Source organism: Spermophilus citellus (assembly GCF_964194105.1).
Source record: "Spermophilus citellus genome assembly, chromosome: 2".
NCBI lineage: Eukaryota > Metazoa > Chordata > Mammalia > Rodentia > Sciuridae > Spermophilus > Spermophilus citellus.
Genome location: NC_138183.1, coordinates 70,607,983 through 70,628,918, shown reverse-complemented (window position 1 = coordinate 70,628,918; position 20,936 = coordinate 70,607,983). Strand labels below are relative to the sequence as shown.

At 33.2% G+C, this 20,936-nt stretch overlaps 1 protein-coding gene across 1 annotated transcript in view; it reads right to left on the bottom strand.

Annotated features, from left to right (window-relative positions):
* Nucleotides 1-2,811: 2,811 nt before the first annotated feature.
* LOC308641147 (zinc-regulated GTPase metalloprotein activator 1B) overlaps nucleotides 2,812-20,936 on the bottom strand; it is a 50,026-nt gene continuing 31,901 nt past the window's right edge. Inside the window, exons 10-15 of the mRNA XM_081279446.1 lie at nucleotides 17,250-17,306; nucleotides 12,166-12,217; nucleotides 6,162-6,230; nucleotides 6,005-6,070; nucleotides 3,511-3,640; nucleotides 2,812-3,128 (exon numbers count right to left, since the gene is read on the bottom strand). Coding sequence (XP_081135572.1) covers nucleotides 3,022-3,128; nucleotides 3,511-3,640; nucleotides 6,005-6,070; nucleotides 6,162-6,230; nucleotides 12,166-12,217; nucleotides 17,250-17,306 — 481 coding nt within the window. The 3' untranslated portion in view covers nucleotides 2,812-3,021. The remainder of the gene's footprint in view (nucleotides 3,129-3,510; nucleotides 3,641-6,004; nucleotides 6,071-6,161; nucleotides 6,231-12,165; nucleotides 12,218-17,249; nucleotides 17,307-20,936) is intronic.

The following is a 20,936-nucleotide window of genomic DNA, read 5'->3' as shown; positions in this document are numbered from 1 at the left end:
TGTAACATACAATACAGTATAAAATCCAAAATAATCCATGAGATGCCAGTCCATTCTGATAGACAAGTTAAAATGTGTTTCAGAAAATGTGTACTGTCTTACACTCTGAACAAAGGCAAAAGATACGGTCTTTTGGAAGGCCAATTAATCAAAAGCTATTAAAAATTTTAACGTGCATATCCTAGAAGCTAGTGATTTCACACTTAAATATTTATCTACTCTAGAAAAAATCACCCAGAGGTGTGCATAATGATCACACTCAAAGTCACTTACCAGTGTATTAAGAATAATCCTAGCTGGGCACCGTGCCACACACCTATAATCCCAGCAGCTCAGGAGGCTGAGGCAGGAGGATTGTGAATTCAAAGCCAGGCTTAGCAACTTAGCAAGGCCCTAAGACAGGGTGAGACCCTGTCTCTAAATAAAATATAAAAAAGGGTTGGGTATATAGCTCAGTGGTTAAGCACCCCTGGGTTCAATACATTGGAATTCATAACAGAAGTAATGAAAATAATAGATGATTGAAATACATCCAGTAGGAAGGATCCTAATGTTGTCCTACAAGGAACAACAAACCTAGCTGCTGCTACCCCTGCTTTCCACCCCACCCCTGTCTCCGCAATACATTATTATCTTGCCTACCTAAATGATTTACTCTCTTTATGTGGAGCTTCCTTCCCTACTTTGTATGAATGACTACTTTTAATTCAGTTCTCAATTTAAGGGCCACCTTCCATGACCACCCAATCTAAAGTATATCTTTATATCAGCCTGCTTAGGACTGCCTCCTATTTTCTCATTTATGTATATCCCTCCACGAGACTGTAAGCAATGTGAGAATTTGGCCTTTATCTATTATGTGCTGTTTCTACATCAGCACTAATACAGAGGTAAACTGGATGGTCTCTATAAACTTAAAAAAAATAAAAATAAAAAGTATGCTCTAATCTAAATTTCTATGCAGCAGTTAAAGAATAAGACAGATTTGTAAGCACTGTCATGGAAATATCCTTGAGAGTATCTATGACAAATGTCTTAAGTTCCCTGAAGAAGCAGCTTAGACTGGCTGTGATCCCTGGGAATCCCACTGTTTCATTCTGTGAAACAATGCATAAGTGAAAAGAAACAATGCATAAGGATGGAACATTGGTTTAGGCCTAAGAAATGACAGAGATGAGGGAGGAGAGAGGGAAGACTCACTTCATCTGTAATGTTTGCATTCTTAAAACATACTCATATACAATACTTGTATAATGAAAAACATTTAAAGATTAATTTAGTACACTTCAAAGGAAACAAATATTCATGAGTCTTATAGATATTCAAGCATATAGATTAATATTATTTCAGAAATTTCTCCTACAACTAATGATAAAGCCCTTTTTCAGGGTCTAGAACAGATTGATTTAGACACTTATTATTTGCTAAAGAATATTATTGTGAACACATTAGTTATAAAACAAATTTAAATTGTTAGGAAGAATAAAATATTTCTATAGGCTCTGCTATGTGCCAAGAGCTGTGTTGGATGCATTATAAACCTATTTAATCCTGGAATGATTGATATTATTACCCACTTGATAAATAAGGAAACCAATCTCAGGGTAAATACTTTGCCAAAGATTACACAGCTGAGAAGCAGTACAGCTAGACTTAAATCTCAGATCTTACTTAAAAATCAGTATTTTATTGGGTTGATTTATTTTATTTTATTGATTTTATTTTATTGGGTTGATTGTCACAAAATATTCTTTTTCTTTTGTTCTTGTCTTTTTGTTCTTTGTGGTGCTAGAGTCTCACACATGCTAAGGAAACACTCCCACTGAGCTACATACCCCCAGCCCCTCAAAATATTCTCTTACACCTGAATTAAAGAGAATGGATTCAAGAGGCAATAGGGTGGTTACAGAGAAGTTATATTTTTAAAATGTAGAACAGAATAGAAGGAAGATCAGGATCAGCAAACTTACCAGCAGACTCCAAAACAATGTAACAGCAATAACCAAATCAAGGTAATTTAATCCATTAGCTTTGTCTTTTCAACCATGACAACCATTCAAAACACAGATGTAACTCCTTAACTTAAAATGTATGGAAAAAAATCCAAAAATTTTTGATAGTCTTTTGATAGTCTTCTATCATAGCTAACAACTATTAGTTCGTGAAAGCTCTTCATTAAATTCTACCTACGCTTTTCCAACAATCTGAGTAAGTTATGCTGACTTGGCCCTTACTAAGAATTCCCCAGTCATTATATACTTACACACTAAATAAAGATTATTAAACTGTAGTTAGGGCTGATGGTTTGTACCTCATCACTTTTTAGCTCATAATTAGAATTAAAGAAGATGAAAATAATCAAGATGAATTTAATACCAGTAGTAAAATTAGCTTAGAAATTCTAAAATTGGAATCTCCTAAATATATTACAAAATAAATAGCTGAAGTTTCATTACAAGATCAGTAAGGCTTGATTATAAATAAGAGATGACTTAATATCTTTGACTCAAATTTCTTCCAGATTTGAAGTCGTTAGGGACAACAGAGACTTATTTTATTTCATGTAACAGAAACTAAGTGAAAATAATTGTTCAGAAAAAAAAATTTGTTAATAATCATATCTCTTGAGTCAGCTGAAGTTTTAAGGGAAAATGAAAATGTTCAAAGGCTAAATATTAATATAAATAATAAAGGGTAGGAATTCTACATATATCAACTTCAAATTGTGAAAAATGAATTGTGAAAGAAATTTTTGTGAAACATTTGGCTTTCCCCCATTAAAAAAAAAAAAAAAAAAAAAAACTTCAGAGGTTTTTCTTTTTTAATTTTATTGTGTGAATGTCAAATGTTTTATAGTACTGATTTACTAAATTTTATTAATTCTGTAAAATAAATACTATCTTAAAATACATTGGAATTCATAACAGAAGTAATGAAAATAGTAGATGATTGAAATGCATCCAGCAGGAACTTATTCTCATTTTTACCATCTGGCCCTTTTGATAAAAAATGCTTCTAGTGTTATGGACATACTTGATCTTCTTTGAACTGTGTTGTCCACTGCTTTTCTGTTTCTGTCACTGTAGCAATAAATAGTTGTTTAAGAATATTCTTATCTAAATTCCTGCCTGCAAATAAAAAAAATATAGCATAGTTATATTTTGCTTATTAAAGTAACATAGTTCACCCATCAACTTCAGATTGTTAAATGCTTAATGATCTTCAGAAATCTATAAAAACAACATAGTTAAGTGATTCCTTTTTTGATTTTCTAATTAAGCCTCAGAACCAAATTGGTACTTAAGAGTAATCACTTTTCTAAAATTATTTTAAGAATAAAAGGCCTAATGAGTATTTGTGAATGTTATTACATGATTAAGACAAATACACTAACCACAAGGTTATTTTAATTAAAATAAAGCACATAATATCCTACTTATAAAGCACATGATATCCTTTTCAAATCTTTTTTAAAATTTTGCTTTAGAAATTTTATCCTTTGCCACTTACCAATAAAGACTAATCGATTGGTTCTCTCAGCATCATCTTCCCAGCTCACTGGAGTCTCTTCCAGGTCATAGAGTTCATGGACACCTTGGACAATCACTTGTTGTGGTTTGTCTTTGATCGACACCAACCCCTGCTTCACAGAGAGTGATCAATCAGCCTCAGCTCAAAGTTAAAAGCAGAAATGATGCATCACTATGAATGGCTTAATTTCTGCCATTTTTTTTCCAAAAAATTCATAAATCTGGGGAAATTATTTTACTCCAATTATTGTGCACTGAAAACAGTTTCCTAAAAGATAAATATTCTTTTTTAAGAGAGAGAGAATTTTTTTATATTTATTTTTTAGTTTTTGGTGGACACAACATCTTTTTATTTTATTTTTATGTGGTGCTGAGGATCGAACCCAGCGCCCCGCACATGCCAGGTGAGCATGCTATGGCTTGAGCCACCTCCCCAGCCCCAATAAATATATTTTTTAAAAGGACTTGTGTACATTGATTTTTTTTTAAAAAAATCTTTTTTTCTAATAATAGAATTAACACATATAGTAGGGTATTCTTTTTTTTGCATTATTTTTGGTGATACTGTGGATTGAACCCAGGGACACACTACCACTAAACTACATTTTTCAGCCCTTTTTGTTTTTTTATTTGGAGACAGGTTCTCACTAAGTTATCTAAAACATATTTTTTTTCCAGTACTGGGGACTGAACCGAGGGCCTGGTGCATACTAGGCAAGCATGCTAACATTGTGCTACATCGCCAGCCTAAAAAAAGTCTTTCAGTGTTATTGATCACAACCTAAAACTGAAACAACAAAATGATAAAATGTAATATATCACATACTATTGATTATTCTGCTTTTAAGCAGAATTAGTGAGAAAATTTGAGAAGTTAAAGGATTTGGGTGATTAATTAAATTATCTGTTCTAGAAATGGTTTGTAATAAATGGAGTAGAACTATTACGTTTATCTAAAGTTCACTTTGTATTGATTTACAGAAATGGGAAAGAAATTATCTGATACACTGGCTACTATAGGGATGAAATTAATTTCTCTGAAATGTCTGTGACATATATTTTCACATATATATTTTTTAAATAGGAGACAAACCGCTCACTCATTCCTACTATACAATTTTTGTGGGTTTTTGGCATACTTGTTTATTTGGAGGATATTTCCTTTCAGGTTTTTTTTTTTTTTTTTTCCTATGTTCAGTTGTGTGATCTGCTTTTTGAACTTTTGGAATAAGAGACACCTTGGGAAAAATTATGCAAGCATCAATTTTCTATTATTTATATATAAAGATTGTGAAACATCAGCTGTTACTAGAGTTAACATTTTAAACATGGTGATGATTGTACCACTAATTCTTTTTAACAGGAAAGACTGTTTTGCTCCAGAATTACTTGGTGTTGTGATAGGAGGAGGGCCAAAGGCAGAGCCAAAGGAGGACAACTGCTGAGAAGGTGTCACATATTTTAAGGGCAAAATTGAAATTGAGATAGTACAAGATAAGATAATGAACTCTACATAGGTCATGGTGCAAGCATTAGTGTAAATACCCAAACTTTGCCTTTCTAGATAACCACCCCACGTATAGTACCTAGGGGATAAAAGCAGTTACGGGAAGAAATGTGTTCTGCCGATTGAATCATGGGAAGTTGCTGGTGTTACAGTCATAAAGCAGCAGCAAGCAAGATCTGGGTTCTTTCCTCTGAGTGGGTGGGATGTGCAAGTAGACCAAGATTCACCTGTGTCACTGTGAAGAAAATCCTAGGCAGAGCCCCAGGAAGTTAGTTGTTAACTGGAGAGAGAATCTAGTTATGAACAGTAATAGAAACTTGATGCACACTTGTGAGATGACAAGAGTATACACTGAAATGACTGCTGATTTGTTATGCACACACCTTAGAACCACTCCATTGAGAGGAAAAAATACCTTTTGACATATATACCCAAATGTCAAGTGATATGAATGACTTTCCACAGAGAACAAGAATTCTTCTAGTCCTTAGTAACTTTGTATAGAGTATGATAAATGTTTAGTGTCTGCTAACTGAATCAAGAAGCATAAGGCTCAGCAGGGGAAGGATTTTCAACAAAATTTCTCTGTTAAATGAAGCTCTCCTGGAAAAATAAACACAGTTTTCTCTAAGTGACCAATCTCTGGTGCCAAGAGGAGGAGAATATGATGGAGTCAAGCTCACTAGCCAAAGAACTGCTCAGAACACCTGGGAGTAGAGAACAGGGACTAACATTTCAAAGCACACAGGTTGTTTTAGCAGCAATACTAAAATGAAGCTGTGCAAATAAATCATGCTTTTTGCAGTGATTTCCAAAGCTCCTTTACAGCAATGGGAAAAAATGAAAGTCTACAAAGATATTTGTACCAAAACCAGTTTTTTAATTTAAAATCAAATATAGTTTTTATTTAACAGCCAAGAAAACGTCTTTGTCCAAAAGTCTACAAGGGTAATATTGCATACTGCACCTTAAGTCGTATGACCTCCATGCAGCGATTGTCCTTGTTTCTTACATTCTTTTCCCACAGGAGATTCTGTATCAAGTGAAATACTTTAATAAGATAATAATAACAACTATGCAACAAACAGCTGATCAATCATTAATCAGTTAAAAACTGTATTCACCTGAATAAATATATTTAGACTGTCTTCCTTCGAGTTTCCTGGTACTTCAAATGTGATTGTAACAATACTCTGTAAATCAACAGAAATAACAATTTTAGAGTAATATCAAATTTATTTTAAAATATAATCCTTTTTAAGATGAAAAGTAAGGAACATATTGGGAATTTTATGTTGCCTTATAAATATGTTAATTATATTTTTCTTACTATAAGTGCTGAATTTTGGAATTAGCAACTCCTTTTATATTCTGCAGAGTTCATCAATAGTTTAGTATTTACACAAAAACCTCTCATGAAAGGACAGTCATTATTTAATTCCTGCTCTTTAGGACTCTCATGAAAGAAGGAACCTTAACATACATTGTGTACCAAGTCCGAGCCAGGCTCTTTTGCCTGTGTAATCTTGTTTCCTCTTTCCATTTACTTTTCACAGTGATACTGGTGAGGTAAAGATAAATAGTTTCCTTTTCATAAATTGGGTAAGATGAAGCTCAGAAAAATAAACTATCCAGAGCCAAGGTACTACTGCTCAAAAGTGAAAGTGTGACACTGATCTCATGGGAAAATAAGTACAAAGGAAAAGTTCATTTTCTCTCTAACTGAATAAGCAAGGGCTGAGTGGAAAAGAGATCGTAGAGATGAAAATGACATTTTTGGCTTAGAATGTTGATAACATTATGTACAGAATATAGACCCTGAGATGTATATTTCCTCCTGATCTTGACAAATCTGTCTACAGAACCAGAAGTTTAAGATTTCCTCTAACAGATAACAAAATTCAAACTCCTTTTTGCCAATATAACCCAAAATTTCAAATTTAGTGACAAAAAATTGCATAAAGGCTAAGCATAATGATAAAAATATAAACTTCACCTTGCATAATAAGATATTCAAGCCAAACTCAAATAGCTTAAAACAGGCATTAAGAATATACAAAGGCATAGCTTTGCATAACTTCCTAGAACTGTTTATCTGGCCCAGCATTTTTACTCATCATCAGAAAATCATATAGGAATAGTAGAAAACATGAAAATATCAAAAACTGTTTTTTAATCCAAACTTAGTGAACACTTAAAGTATTAAAGACTAATTTAAGCACAAAGACAGGGACATCTAGTTTCCACTCTTGTCAGTAATAGAAAAGTAGAATGTGCTTTCTTGCTTAAACAGGAGGCATACAAGTCAACTTTTTAAGAAAAAAGTTTCAAGTTGGACTTTAAAACATGAAACAATTAAAAAAGACTTAGAGGAGTCCACAGTAATCCACGGGAAGTACATTCCAAGACCACTGGTATACATGCCTGAAACCGCAGATAGTACTGGGCCACAAATTTAATGCCCTTTCCATCTTAAAAAAGCACTTGTCATATACTATGGTTATAACTTTTGTAGTATAAGGTGTGACAGTAAAACTGGCACAAATTTCTTTTTCCTTCTTCATAATTTCACTCACATATTCATTCTTAGCACAGATCTTAGCAACTTCATCATATAATTTTTTTTCTTTCCTTATGATAACTTTCACCTTATTGCTAAATGGAAGCACCTTACAGCTTCTCTTTGTCAATCCAAATCGTCAACATCACTACTCTTGTGCTCTGGGGGCCATTATTAAGTTAAATAAGCACTATGATACTGTGACAGCTGATCTGACAACTAAGATACCAAGAAGTGACTAATCAGCACTCAACAGAGTGGATATGCTGGACAATGGGATGATTCACATCCCAAGCAGGCCGTAGCTGGATGGTGACAGATTTCATGCAATTTCATTTAATCGCATGCAATTTAAAGTTGCTGAACTGGGCTGGGGATGTGGCTCAAGCGGTAGCGCGCTCGCCTAGCGTGCGTGCGGCCCGGGTTCGATCCTCAGCACCACATACAAACGAAGATGTTGTGTCCGCCGAGAACTAAGAAAAAATAAATAAATGTTAAAAATTCTCTCTCTCTCTCTCTCTGTCCCCCTCTCACTCTCTCTTTTAAAAAATAAAAATAAAGTTGCTGAACTGTTTATTTCTGGAATTTTCCATTAAATATTTTTGGACTGCAACTAAACATAGGTAACTGAAACTATGGAAAACAAAACAATGGATTATGATGGGGGGGGAGTCTACTATACTTGTCAGATAACTAAAAGGTAGTAACAAATGTCAATCAAAAGGTAGTAACAAATGTCAATCAATAAGTGAATATAGAAAATGTGGTATCTACATACAATGGAATATTATTTGGCATCAAAAAAGAAAACAATTGTCATATGCAACAATATGGATGAATCTTGCAAATATGCTAAGTAAACTAAGCATGATTCTACTTTTATCAAGTGTCTAAAACAGTCCAAACCCATAGAAATTAGAAAATACAATAGTGGTTACCAGGTAATGGGAGGGCAAGGAAATGAGGAGCTGCTATTCAATGAGTTACAGTCATATAAAATGAATAAGTTCTAGAGGTATGCTGTATAATAGTGTACATACAGGTAATTACACTGTATAATATACTTGAAATTTTGTTAAATAAGTAGATCTCAGGCAAAGTGTTTTTTTAAGCAAAGTAATAAAAATACTTTAGGGCTGGGGATGTGGCTCAAGCTGTAGCGCGCTCGCCTGGCATGCATGCGGCCCGGGTTCGATCCTCAGCACCACATACAAACAAAGATGTTGTGTCCTCCGATAACTAAAAAATAAATATTAAAAAATTCTCTCTCTCTCTCTCTCTCTCCTCTCTCAATCTTAAAAAAATACTTTAAAAAATCTTAATAAATAGACTATGTTTTTAAACTATTGGTTTTCTATATAATTTAAAGTAATACTATTACACTTAAGCAAAATGACATTTTCTTTCCTCATTTAAAGAAATCACTACAAATACTTACATTTCCATATCAAAATATGAGTAAGCCAAAATATATTGCAAAAGATTGCCAAATGAAGCACAATTTGTCAGTTTCAAAAGATAGTAATTAAGTCTTCAAAGTTTTATGATGTATTTTATTCAAGTTGGATAACTCAGCTTTTAATATTGAGATTGTCTCAATTTAGGATTCAATACAGTCTTAACTTATTATTAAAGATTTTATGAGGATATTTTTCTTTTATAGGTTAGAGATATGACTAATATTTCAGGGGGTACAATTAACTCCAGTGTGAAACAAAAAAGATTTTTAAAATTAAGATGATACATAGTGGTGCTCAAGGAGGGCAATCTATATTTTAGAACTATGGTTTTCTAAATCAGTAGACTCTTCTCATATTAGAAAATTCTTAGCAAGACGAAATCCATAAATTCCCAGTGCTATCTGATGAGAGTCAAAACTCAGAATTCATAATTGCCTCTAATAATAAACTAAACATAGATTGTTATTTGGGGTTTCTAGCCTACCTTCCCACCCTTCACTCCCCAGGTCCTCCTTATGTGAGCAAATAAGGAAATCATGAGGGGGAAAAAACAGAGAACTACATTAAATATTACTCAGGAATAAAACTTCAATGACCCATGCATAGGTTATCCTAGGTATTCCAACTTCAGACTTTTTTTAGTTTATTTTTATTTTGAATCTAAAATTAATCTCCTTTTCCTATGTCTAGAGACATGAAAGCAGGTAAGTGAGGTAATAATTCAGAAAACTAAAACCTACAAAAAGAAATGACTCAAAAATAAGATTTAAGAATAACTTATGTTTGCTCATTTCATCTTTCTTTTTTTTTAATCCACCAGGGTATTTCTCAGTTTTTTACTCTTTTGCAAACAATCCACAGTATGTAATAAACTTATCCATGTTTTCTTCATCTGGAAAACAATCCACTGATGTGCTTAAACTCAACATCTACATTTCCACACTCCAGCTGCTGTCCCTTTTTGCCTGGGTATGACATTATACTATGATGTTCTGCCACTCTTCATCAAACCTCATACACACACACACACACAAAAATATCCAGGTTTATCCATTTCTTTAAGCTTTCATTATGAAGGCTTCCATGGCATGTAAATTTAATTAAATGATGGGTTTTCTTTTGTTAATCCATCTTCTGTTATTATTAGGACCTCAGCCGTGAACTTAGTGATGGATAAAGAAGAGAGAGATTTCTTTCTCTATACCTCAGATCTACTAACAAAATGACACTGTTCATATCTTCAAATCACATAGCCCTTTTTCTGCAACATTATATTTTGCCCTATGTTTACATACTTAAAGGAGGAAATAGCTTCAGATTCTTCTGTAGAGTTTTTATAAAAATAGCTGGGCAAGTGGCACATGCCTATAACCCTAGCTACTTGAGAGGCTGAGAATGGAGGACTACAACAAACTTGAGGCCAGCCTGTGCAGCTGTCATAAAATAAAATAAAAGGGCTAGAGATGTAGCTCAGTGGTAGAGCACCCTGGGCTCAATCCCCATTACCACAGAATAATAAAAGAGAGCTTTTATAAAAAACAGACATGCCCTATTTACTAGTGAAATGACATAATGTCTGGAATTTGCTTTAATACACTCCAGCAGGGGGATGAGTACATACAGGTTCGCTATGTATTTCTGCTTCTATGTTATGTCTGAGAACAGCCATATATACTTTTTAAATTCCATATATAATTTTTAAAATTCCAATAAAAAAATACTGGGAGGATAGATGAAATAAAATTGGCAATATACTAATAGTATTTAAATTGGATGATGCATACATGGGGTCCATTTTACTATTTTTTCTACTTTTGTGTACCAAATAGAAAATTTTTGTAATAAAATGTTTAAAATACATATTAATATGCATATCTAAGTCCTATTCCTAAAAATTTGAGGAGCAGAAACTATTAAGTATGTTTAAATTTTTTTGTGATTTTGAATACCTACATTTGAGAATCACTGATTCTCATTCTTTTAACAAATAATTCACTGAGTACCTCCTTCACACCAAGTCCTGTGCTAAGCAATGAAGAATTTATATTTAATGAATTTATATAGACTATTTCAACCTACACTACAAGGCAGGATAAATGCCAGCATGGGGTACCATCAAGATACTATGGGTGTAGATATTAGGCATTATAAAGGTTCATGTAAGTAAGTACTTACTTCATTTTTAAATTCCTTATGATTTCTAGTATAATGTCCTTCATTCACAAGCTCAAGAAGAATGTGTTTCAAGTTCATCTTTATGACTGTTATCATAAAAAGTCAATATTTCCCAAAAATGTCACTAGCAAGGACTTGTACTTCTTTTAGTCATTCATTTTAAAGATGTTTCTCCTAGGAATAACTTAAGATAAACAACACAAAGAAAGGTGCCACAAGCATGATGGTATAGCTCCACATAAACATAGCAAAAATACAGACAAATGAACTAGAGGCTGCTATTAACGTGGCCCTACGGAAACTGAAAATGACTCAACTGAGTAATCACTGCCAGACAGAAGAGGGAACACTGCAGTGTGCTGTTCACTCACACAGCCTCTGGGTAGGTGTAGGTATGGGTGTTAAATGGAATGAGGAATTATTCTAAAGCTCTACCATCTATGATCTGCTTAAAAAAAAAACATGAATACAGTGAAAATATATATGTAAGGTTTGTTTCTAGCATCTTAAATATCCACATCAAGGATTAGAATTTTAGATCATGAAAAATACCTTACAGAGTTCAAATTTAAAAGTGAAAATCAAAGTCGACTTTGTTTAAATAAGTCTTGCTTATACAAGATTTTTACTTAATCAGTTATTTCAAAATAGTTAAAAACAGACTGTAGATAAAGCCCCCAGGATGCTTTAAAGGAGAAATTTCCATCATAAGAACTAAGCAAAACATACTGTGACAAAAGAGAAGCCAGAAAGTAGGATGTCCTAAGATTCTAAACAACAATGGTTTGATGAATTCCTGTTAATGTGTTAAAAAGCTGGATTAGACAATTTCAAAAGCATTCAAAATTCTGAAAATTATCAATACAGTTCAAAAATAAAAAAATTTTAAACATGGCCAACTAAGTGAAAGAGACACTTAAGATGTTTTTTTACCTGATCAAGGTGAGATTGTGTGGCTGACACGTGTTGAAGTTTTTTCTGCAAACTAAGAATAAGTGATTGTAAGTTCAGAGATCAATATGTTTCTGATTTGACCTTATACATTACTCAGAGAAACAAAGCCAAATGAGGAAGAGATTTACCATAATTGAATCTATTCCACAGTTTCAATTTTGCATATTATTCACTTATTTTAGTAGATAAAAGTGAAAAAAGTTGTTTGTTTTCCCGTGGTGCTGGGGGATGGAACCCAGGGCATCCCACAACAAGGTAGGCAAGCACTCTACCCCTGAGCCAGAATAGATAGTCTTTAATAATTACCTTATATGTACATATATTCACACACATAAACAAACACATAATAAAGACTGATTTTTCAGCAACACTCTTTTAGGTGTTAAATATGTCAGTACATTTCTTAATACGTCCTATTTGAGCTTAGGCAAATATAAATAACAGTTTTATACTGTTCAAAGTTTCTTAATTTTCCCTATGCTTTGTTATCTGAAAACAATGCTGATAGCTAAAGAAAGAAAGGTAAATTTTTCCTTATCAAAATTTTCCCATAGGAACAACTTAAGATAAACAACATATACATATACAAATACATATCAATTTATTTAAAAACAAGAAGTATCCATAAATACAAACCTATACACAGTTACTGGTCAAGAGAAAACAAGATCAGAATCTTAACAATGCATTGTCCCAATATGAAGAGTCAGAAGATCAATATGACATAACAATTTACAACCATAACAACTGTAGCATACATTTACAGACTGATGGGGACAAGATGGAGGAAGGACTTAAAACCTTGCAGATGTTTTGCCTCCAAGAACAGCAAGGAATAAATTAGTAACAGCAAGTTTAGGAAAGAGAAAGAACTTATAGGAGCTACTGGAGGGAATAAGTCTCATTGGGGGGTCTCACTAGGAAAAGTGTCAAATTAAATCCTTCCTAGCCGGTTGTTCAGGAAAGGATTCTCCTGGTTAGCAGCTAAACACAAAGAAAAGTTCTACAAACTCCTTACGTCTAGTGGTGGGATCACATTAAATAGTTACTTCTTTAAGTGTCCCTAAAGCACTATAATTCTCTTGTAAATGTAGAATGAGGTTAGAAAACCATTGAAAACTCATGTTTTTCATACATCCAATATTTAATGTTTTTTGGACAATGCATACAATTTCATATGCAAGCAAAACATCAAAAATTTAACAATGAACATGTTTCAGTTTCTAGTAAGTCTCAGAATTTTGGATCCTTAATTTGTTCTCTATAATAAAAACAAAGGAAAATGTGCTCTGGTCTATTGGATAAGTGAGTTACCAAAAATTCATGAAATTCGTGAATCAGAATCCCCATTTTGCATGTTTACTAATAATCTTGTAACAATTTCTGACTCTATACTAATAAAAGTGTATAAATTTAAAACAGTTTGGTGTTCTATATGTAAACCATTTTGTTCTGTAAAAAACAGTTAATTTAGTTCTTTTCATAGTTAGATGGAATAAACAAATTTTCCATTCCTTTCTTTTTTTATTTTTGGTGGTGCTGGGGATAGAACCCAGGGCCCTGTGCACGCAAGGCAAGCACTAAACCAACTGAGCTATATCCCCAGTCCCACAACTTTTCTATTTCTCTAGGTAAAAATACAGATTAATATCAACAACTAAATGCTTTAAAGAAAATACCTCTAAGTACAGCAAATTATAGCAAGACATGAGTAGAAATGAAAAATAAAAAAATGATAGCTCAAATAGCAAAACAGGAAATAATTTCACATTATAGTCCTTTTCTTAGGAACAAACTACTAAGGAATAAAATACATAAAAGAAAAAACAGTAATTTCAACCAAGAAGTATTTTAGTGTTTGATATTAAATGACAATTTGCAAGCTCTTAGGCTCAACAAAGAAAAATTTGTTTAAGAAAGGCAAACTTAAGCCAGCATGGTAGTGCATGCCTCTAATCTCAGTGACTCAGAAGGCTCAGCAGGATTGATTGTGGGTTCAAGGACAACCTCAGCATTTTATTGATACCCTCCATAATCTAGCAAACCACTATCTTAAAAAACAAAAAAATAAAAAGGAATGAGTATATAGCTGATTGATAAAGGTACACTTAGGTTCAATACCTAGTATTTAGAAAAAAAAAAAAAAGGAAAAAATGAGGCAAACTTAAAACAATATTATTTCATTTCCCCAAATAAAAACACTTCTAAATATTACAAGATCTATAACCAGGGCTGGGGATGTGGCTCAAGTGGTAATGCGCTTGCCTGGCATTCGCAGGGCGGTGGGTTCGATCCTCAGCACCACATAAAAAAATAAATAAGTAAAAATAAAGATGTTGTGTCCACCGAACTCTGAAAAATAAATATTAAAAATTCTCTCTCTCTCCTCTCTCTCTCTTAAAAAAAAAATCTGTAACCACCAAAACAGCCCATGGCCTCAAATAAAATAATACAGTTCTAAGCCAGATGTGAAGGGTAAGAAAAAAGGAACATGGCCCACTGCTGAAATGTCATTAAATATTCATGTGTAATGTACAGTAGTTCTGGAATAAAAAGAAGAAAAGTAATGGACCTCAAAAATAAAAACCTAGGATGGGCTAGGCTTCTGTCCATTTCAGAAATGGGTAGCAAAAGACAAAATTATCTAATTAGGAGACAGCCTCAGCCAGTCATCTCCCTAGTAAAGCCAGTACTAAGAAAACACCATTTTGTAATGACTAAACTAAATTTAGCTTAGGGCCATAATCATTTAATGGGGGGAGGGTGGGTTTTATTTCTAAAGTAGAAACACAAAGGCTTTGTATGGAAAAAAAATCAGTAAATTCTGAATGATTATATACTCAATCATTATTGAACAAAAAAGATACTAAGTACCTGATGACTGACATCAGAGAAAATGGCTCACAGCACTAAAGGAACATGTTAGAACTTTGTACAGGAGTGTCTTGAAAGGACATAATTATATGTCCTATAAAACAACAAGTAAGGTGCCAGATGTGCTGGCCACAGCTATAATCCCAGTGACTTGGGAGGCCAAGGTGTGAGGATAACAAGTTCGGGGCTAACCTTGGCAATTTAGCAATTGCTCATATGTAATTTAAATACACCAAACTTTCCTACCTTTCTACTAACTGGAACCAAAAAGCAGATGTGGATTTCGTCTAGGTACCTGGAAATGTCCGTACTTTAACCTGTTATTCAGTTACTCTTAAAAATCCAACATTAAAGGATATAGATGAAATAAATAGCTCTCAAATGATAAGCTGACATCTACAATAACTAGTTCTAGTCTTGACTTCTAGAGTGACAAGTTCATCTCTTTGACTTTCAGTTTTCAAACTGAGGAAGAGATAAATGCCCTGCCTGTCTCACACTTCCAGGTGCCAAAACTACTCTAGTTTTTTTTTTAACCACACTAAATGTGAATCTAAATTCTCTAATGCATAAGGGTAAAGAGATCCAACAAAATATTATCATGCTCTATTATCCAATTGCTTTACATGCTACTTTCAAAATATGAGTAAGACAGGGTGATAAAAAAAAAAACAGTTGAAAATAAAACTGGTTTTAAAGCCATGGGTGTTAAAATTACATATACATGAATTGGAATTTGAGTCACAACTAGAGAACTATGCACCACGCCTAACTGTAAGCAAAACTGCCTCATTAATTCAAAATACCTAAAGAGCTGTACATTTTTGTGATCTTATATGACATATACAGGGACTTAAAAAGATATTGGGGCTGCGGATGTGGCTCAAGCGGTAGCGCGCTCGCATGGTATGCGTGCGGCCTGGGTTCGATCCTCAGCACCACATACAAATAAAAAGATGTTGTGTCCACCGAAAACTAAAAAATAAATATTAAAATTCTCTCTCTCTCTTTAAAAAAAAGATATTCATTGCAAGCATTATTCATGAAGCTAAGATGTGAAAACAATCTAAATGCTCCTCAAAGATGAATGGATAAGGTAAATGTGGTACATACATTAAATGAGATATTATTCAGGCTTAAAAATTAAGAAGAAAATATTGCCATTTGTGACAACGTGGATTAACCTTGAGGACATTATGCTAAATGAAATAAATTAGACAATGAAAGCCAAATACTGCATGATTCCACTTACAACAGGTAGGTAAAACAGTAATATCCATAGAAACAGAGTTTAGAATAGTGATTGCCAGGGTGAAGAGGGAGAGGGCCTCACACATGCTAGGCAAGCGCTCTACCACTGAGCTACACCTCCAGACCAGGTGCTGTTATTAATGAGTATAAAGTTCCAGTAAGTTCTAGAGATCTGCCTACAATACAATACTGTATTGTATACTTAAAAATTTGCTAGAAGGGTAGACCTCATGCTGTATGTTCTTACCACAATTTAAAAAATACTAATGTTCAAAAACAAACAATTTTTCTTCCCTCCCTTATCAGAAAGATTTCTCCCATAAAGCTGACCCATCACTAAAGGAAAGGGAAATGTTTGTATGAACACCCAAGCTAAAATTTTCTGTGTATATCATGTATTTTCCCAAAGAAAGAACATTATGAAAAGAACAGTGGTTGGCATAGAAATATTAACAGTGAATCTCTAAGGTTCACCATCATTTACACTTTAATTTCACAGGAAAATGCATTGTGATTTCCAAACAACCAATTAACAACACTTTCAAGGACATAATTCATTAACAATGATCATATAGTGCTGGATATGGTGGCACATGTCTATAAATCCAGCAACATGGGAGGCTGAGGCAGGAGGATCATAAGTTGGAGGATCATAAGTTGGAGGGAAGACTGGGCAACTTGGCAACTGAGCCTCAAAATTAAATTTTTAAAAAATGGCTGGGAGAAAACTTAGTGGTGGTACACTTGCCTAGCATGTGTGAGGAACTGTATTCAATCCCCAAAAAAACAAACACACACCCATATACCCACACCCTTACACAGAATGATCTTGTATGCCAAAGGAATGACAGAAAGTTTAAATCAATATAAATAATCCCTATAACTGTGGAATAAATGGAAATTACATTTTTAAAATGACCAAATTATCGAAAACATACCTTATTCCAGAGAGACTATCAAAGGCATGAAGATCTAATACATTAGAGAGATCAACTCTAAAAGGACAAAAATCCACATGAATAATTGAAAATTCTGTGAAATATATCAATTAACCAAGAAAAATGTCCCTGAGACTCTTATCAAAATATATAAGCATAAGGATTAACCAGTATATCATAAGGAAATGCATATAAATGACAGACAAGTTATAAAAAAGCTTCCTGTATAAAAAAAATACTTCCTATGTAACATTCATAAAAGTGGGTGAATGAGCAGATCAAGGCAGAAAATTACTTGGTTATTGCTTCAACAAACTATAGCAGTTTTTTGTTGTTGTTGACTCCCAACAGTCTTTCCAATCTTGAAATATAATTTATGAGTTTTTCAAATACTACACTTTCACAGCAGAAAAAGAAAAACAACTGAAGAACTGAAACTTTTCCAAGTAGCTTATTATTCCAAAGATAAATGATAAATGGATGCATAGATACATTACAAATACCCTTGAAATTTCTGTATTTATTTTACTTCTCCTCCCAAGATAAAAGAGGTAATATAAAAACATTAGGAGTCAGGAGCTAGGGACGCAGCAAAGTGATAAAGAATGTGCTTAGCATGCACAAGACCTAGGTTGATCCTCAGAATCAAAAAGAAAATTTTTAAAAAGAACCAATCAGCCAATGTATAAATATTAATTCACTCTAGGATTCCATTTACATGTAGGTTTGATTTCATTCATTTGGAATGGGTTTGCAGATAGAATGAAACTTCCTGTTAGTGCTCTATCTCAATGGACATTATTTCTCTTGGAATTATTTAGTGATAATTAAACCTTATTAGGAATGCAAAAATTTAAATTAGATGAGAATAACATCACAATTAGTATTAGGTTCAGCTTAAAAACACAAAAGTAAATTTATAAAGATGGGTGGTTGATTTCCAATTTTAACATAAGCCCCCAAAAGAGCAGAGACCAGTAACTTCTTCATAATCAAAGTTAAAATGAAGAAAATGTCTAATGAAAATGACAAAAACACAAATTTCAAAATCAGACTCCAGGAGCTTTTCAAATGCTTACTAAATTTTTTCACAAGGAGAACAATAGTTTATTTGTCAGATTCATACTTTTTAAAATGTACAACCATAAAAGATAAAATATCTACTTTAATTTAGAACTGACCAGCTGTGCCTGCTTTGGTCCCTCTCAGAAGTCTGCACACTGTTAACTACAAACACTTTCTCTTGGTATAGAGAAACAAATCCCTATCTTATTAAAAGAATACTCCAAAGTTTTATGTTAATAGACTATAAAAACATTTTGAATTCTGGACATTCTAGATGTGCTGAATTAGAAAAATAATCAAACAAAGTAGTAATATCCCATGAAGAAATTTTTGAATATCATTTTACACTGAGACCAAAGTCTGAAGATTAAACATATTTCCCTTTTCACCTTCACAGTCAGTGAATATTTATACTGACAGGTAAAAAATGAATTGACTCCTCCCACCAAGTTAATTATCTTCACCTTAGAAAACAGCTTCAAGTTCAATAAAGTTGGCACATGCAATTTTATGAATATCTGGTTGTTCTAAAAAATTACCTTCTAAATACACACTGTTCCTGTGACAATGTCTTTGAGAATATGTTATTTAGAGATAATTTTGTTTTATATCCAGATTTTTTGATATTTCCAAAACAGACAGGATCAATAATAGGTATGTATATGCAACAAATAATACTCTGTAGTGAAAAATAAAATATCAAAGACTCTCACCAAATTCTCAATGGAGAGTAAAAGAGAAAAAAAAAATGGAAGCTTCTAGATGGGAAGTTAATATGAACTTTCCCAAAATGTAACACTGCCATGAAAAAAATCCTTCATTCATTCAAGGCATATGACTAGAAAACTAATATCCATGGCATTGGATGCATTTATTTTCCTCCTTTGGAGATATAAACATCAGATCTTTTCCAAACCTTTTTAATAGAAAAATAAAAATAAAAAGACAATTACCGTCATTTAAAAACTAAATAGAGGAATAAAGCAAATAAAAAGAGGGGAGAAAAATTTCAAAAGCTCACTTTTCTCCTAATTTCTTTTTTCTTTTTTTCTTTTTTTGTGGTGCTGGGGATTGAACCCAGGGCCTTGCGCATGCAAGGCAAGCACTCTACCAACTGAGCTGTAGCCCCAGCCCTCTCCTAATTTCTATAAGTACTGATTAAAGCTGCTACTTTAGGAATATTATTTAAGAGTCATTTTTTCAAACTCTAATGAGTCTCACCAACAGGGTATGACAGCTAATTCCAGATTTATGTGATGCAGATATTGTTCAAAAGCTCAGTCCTGACTCTAGCATTAAATTTCCAAATGCTTTCCCAGTGGTACCTCAAACTCAAAACCATTTATTAAATAGAATGAACTGACTTTTCCAAACCTACTTCCACCACTACCCCATCCAAGTTAATATATTTCCTATCCTTTAGAGAATAGCTCCACATTGAATTCACCTCCCAAGAGTCATACTGCTTTTAGAATCCTTTACTGACTCCTTGTTGCCTACAGAAGAAAATCCAAACTGTGTATCATGCATTAAAGACTCTTTGTGGTAAGTTCTCCATCTCTTCAGTCATATACTTTTGCTTTCTGCTATATAATACCATGTGTTCTAATCTTTCTAAAATATCCGCAGGTCCCTGGAATATAAAATCTTCCATAAAAATAAAAAAATACAATTATAATTAATATGGAATTAATATACCCAAATTATAGATGTATAAACATTTTTAAAAATCCAATTTTTAAAAATCTTCCCTATGCTTGGAAAGTCTAGACCATCTGTAAAACTCTCATTAGTATTTTTCTATTTCTTCATCAGTAAGAGTTGAGCAGTGATTCCTCTAATTTCCTTTTCTTATAGGACCTATGCTTTGAATATTCCTCTTGTGATATATTAATCTTGCCTAACATGTTACTCTTTGCTAGTTTGCTTCTGTTTTCCCCAAATCACTCATCTTGGGCAATTTTTGTCTTATCCATTGCTTAAATCTTTAACCTGCCAGGAAATGCCTAACAGCCAGTAGAATTTCCAATAATTTGCTGAATTGATTCACTTATTATTGAACAAGTGGGTTCTGGTTTTCCTTTGTTCTGTTTGTAAATCTCTAAAATTAACTCTGGAAAAGACAAGAATGGCACATCATCTAACGTTCCCGTTCCCCTTCCCCTCCGTCTCTCCCTCCCTGCCCCCCCACTTTCTTTGTCTCTCTGTTCCATCCCCTAAACCTAATGGCACATCTTCTAACAGTCTACTTTATTCATTTATTTACTTAGTCTTTTTGGTCCCCTAAAACATGTTTGCCTCTAAACCAACTTAAGCCAATAAGATAATGCTACACACTTATTCCTTAAATATTCAAGGTGAAACTTTTTGTACACATGCTAATAGCAGTTTTACTTCTGTCCCTGTTTGTCAAACTCAACATAATAAAGGAATTAAAATTTAAAAATTAAATGAAACAAAACTTCATAAGGAATTCTGGGAAATTTTTAATATAGACCCATGATCCAATATAAAGAATTCTATTATGGATGCCTTATCTTCACTGAAAAGAATTCTAACCCAACTTTAACCCTCATAGTACTATTTTAGAAGGTCCCTAAATTCTCAGATGCACTGGCCAAC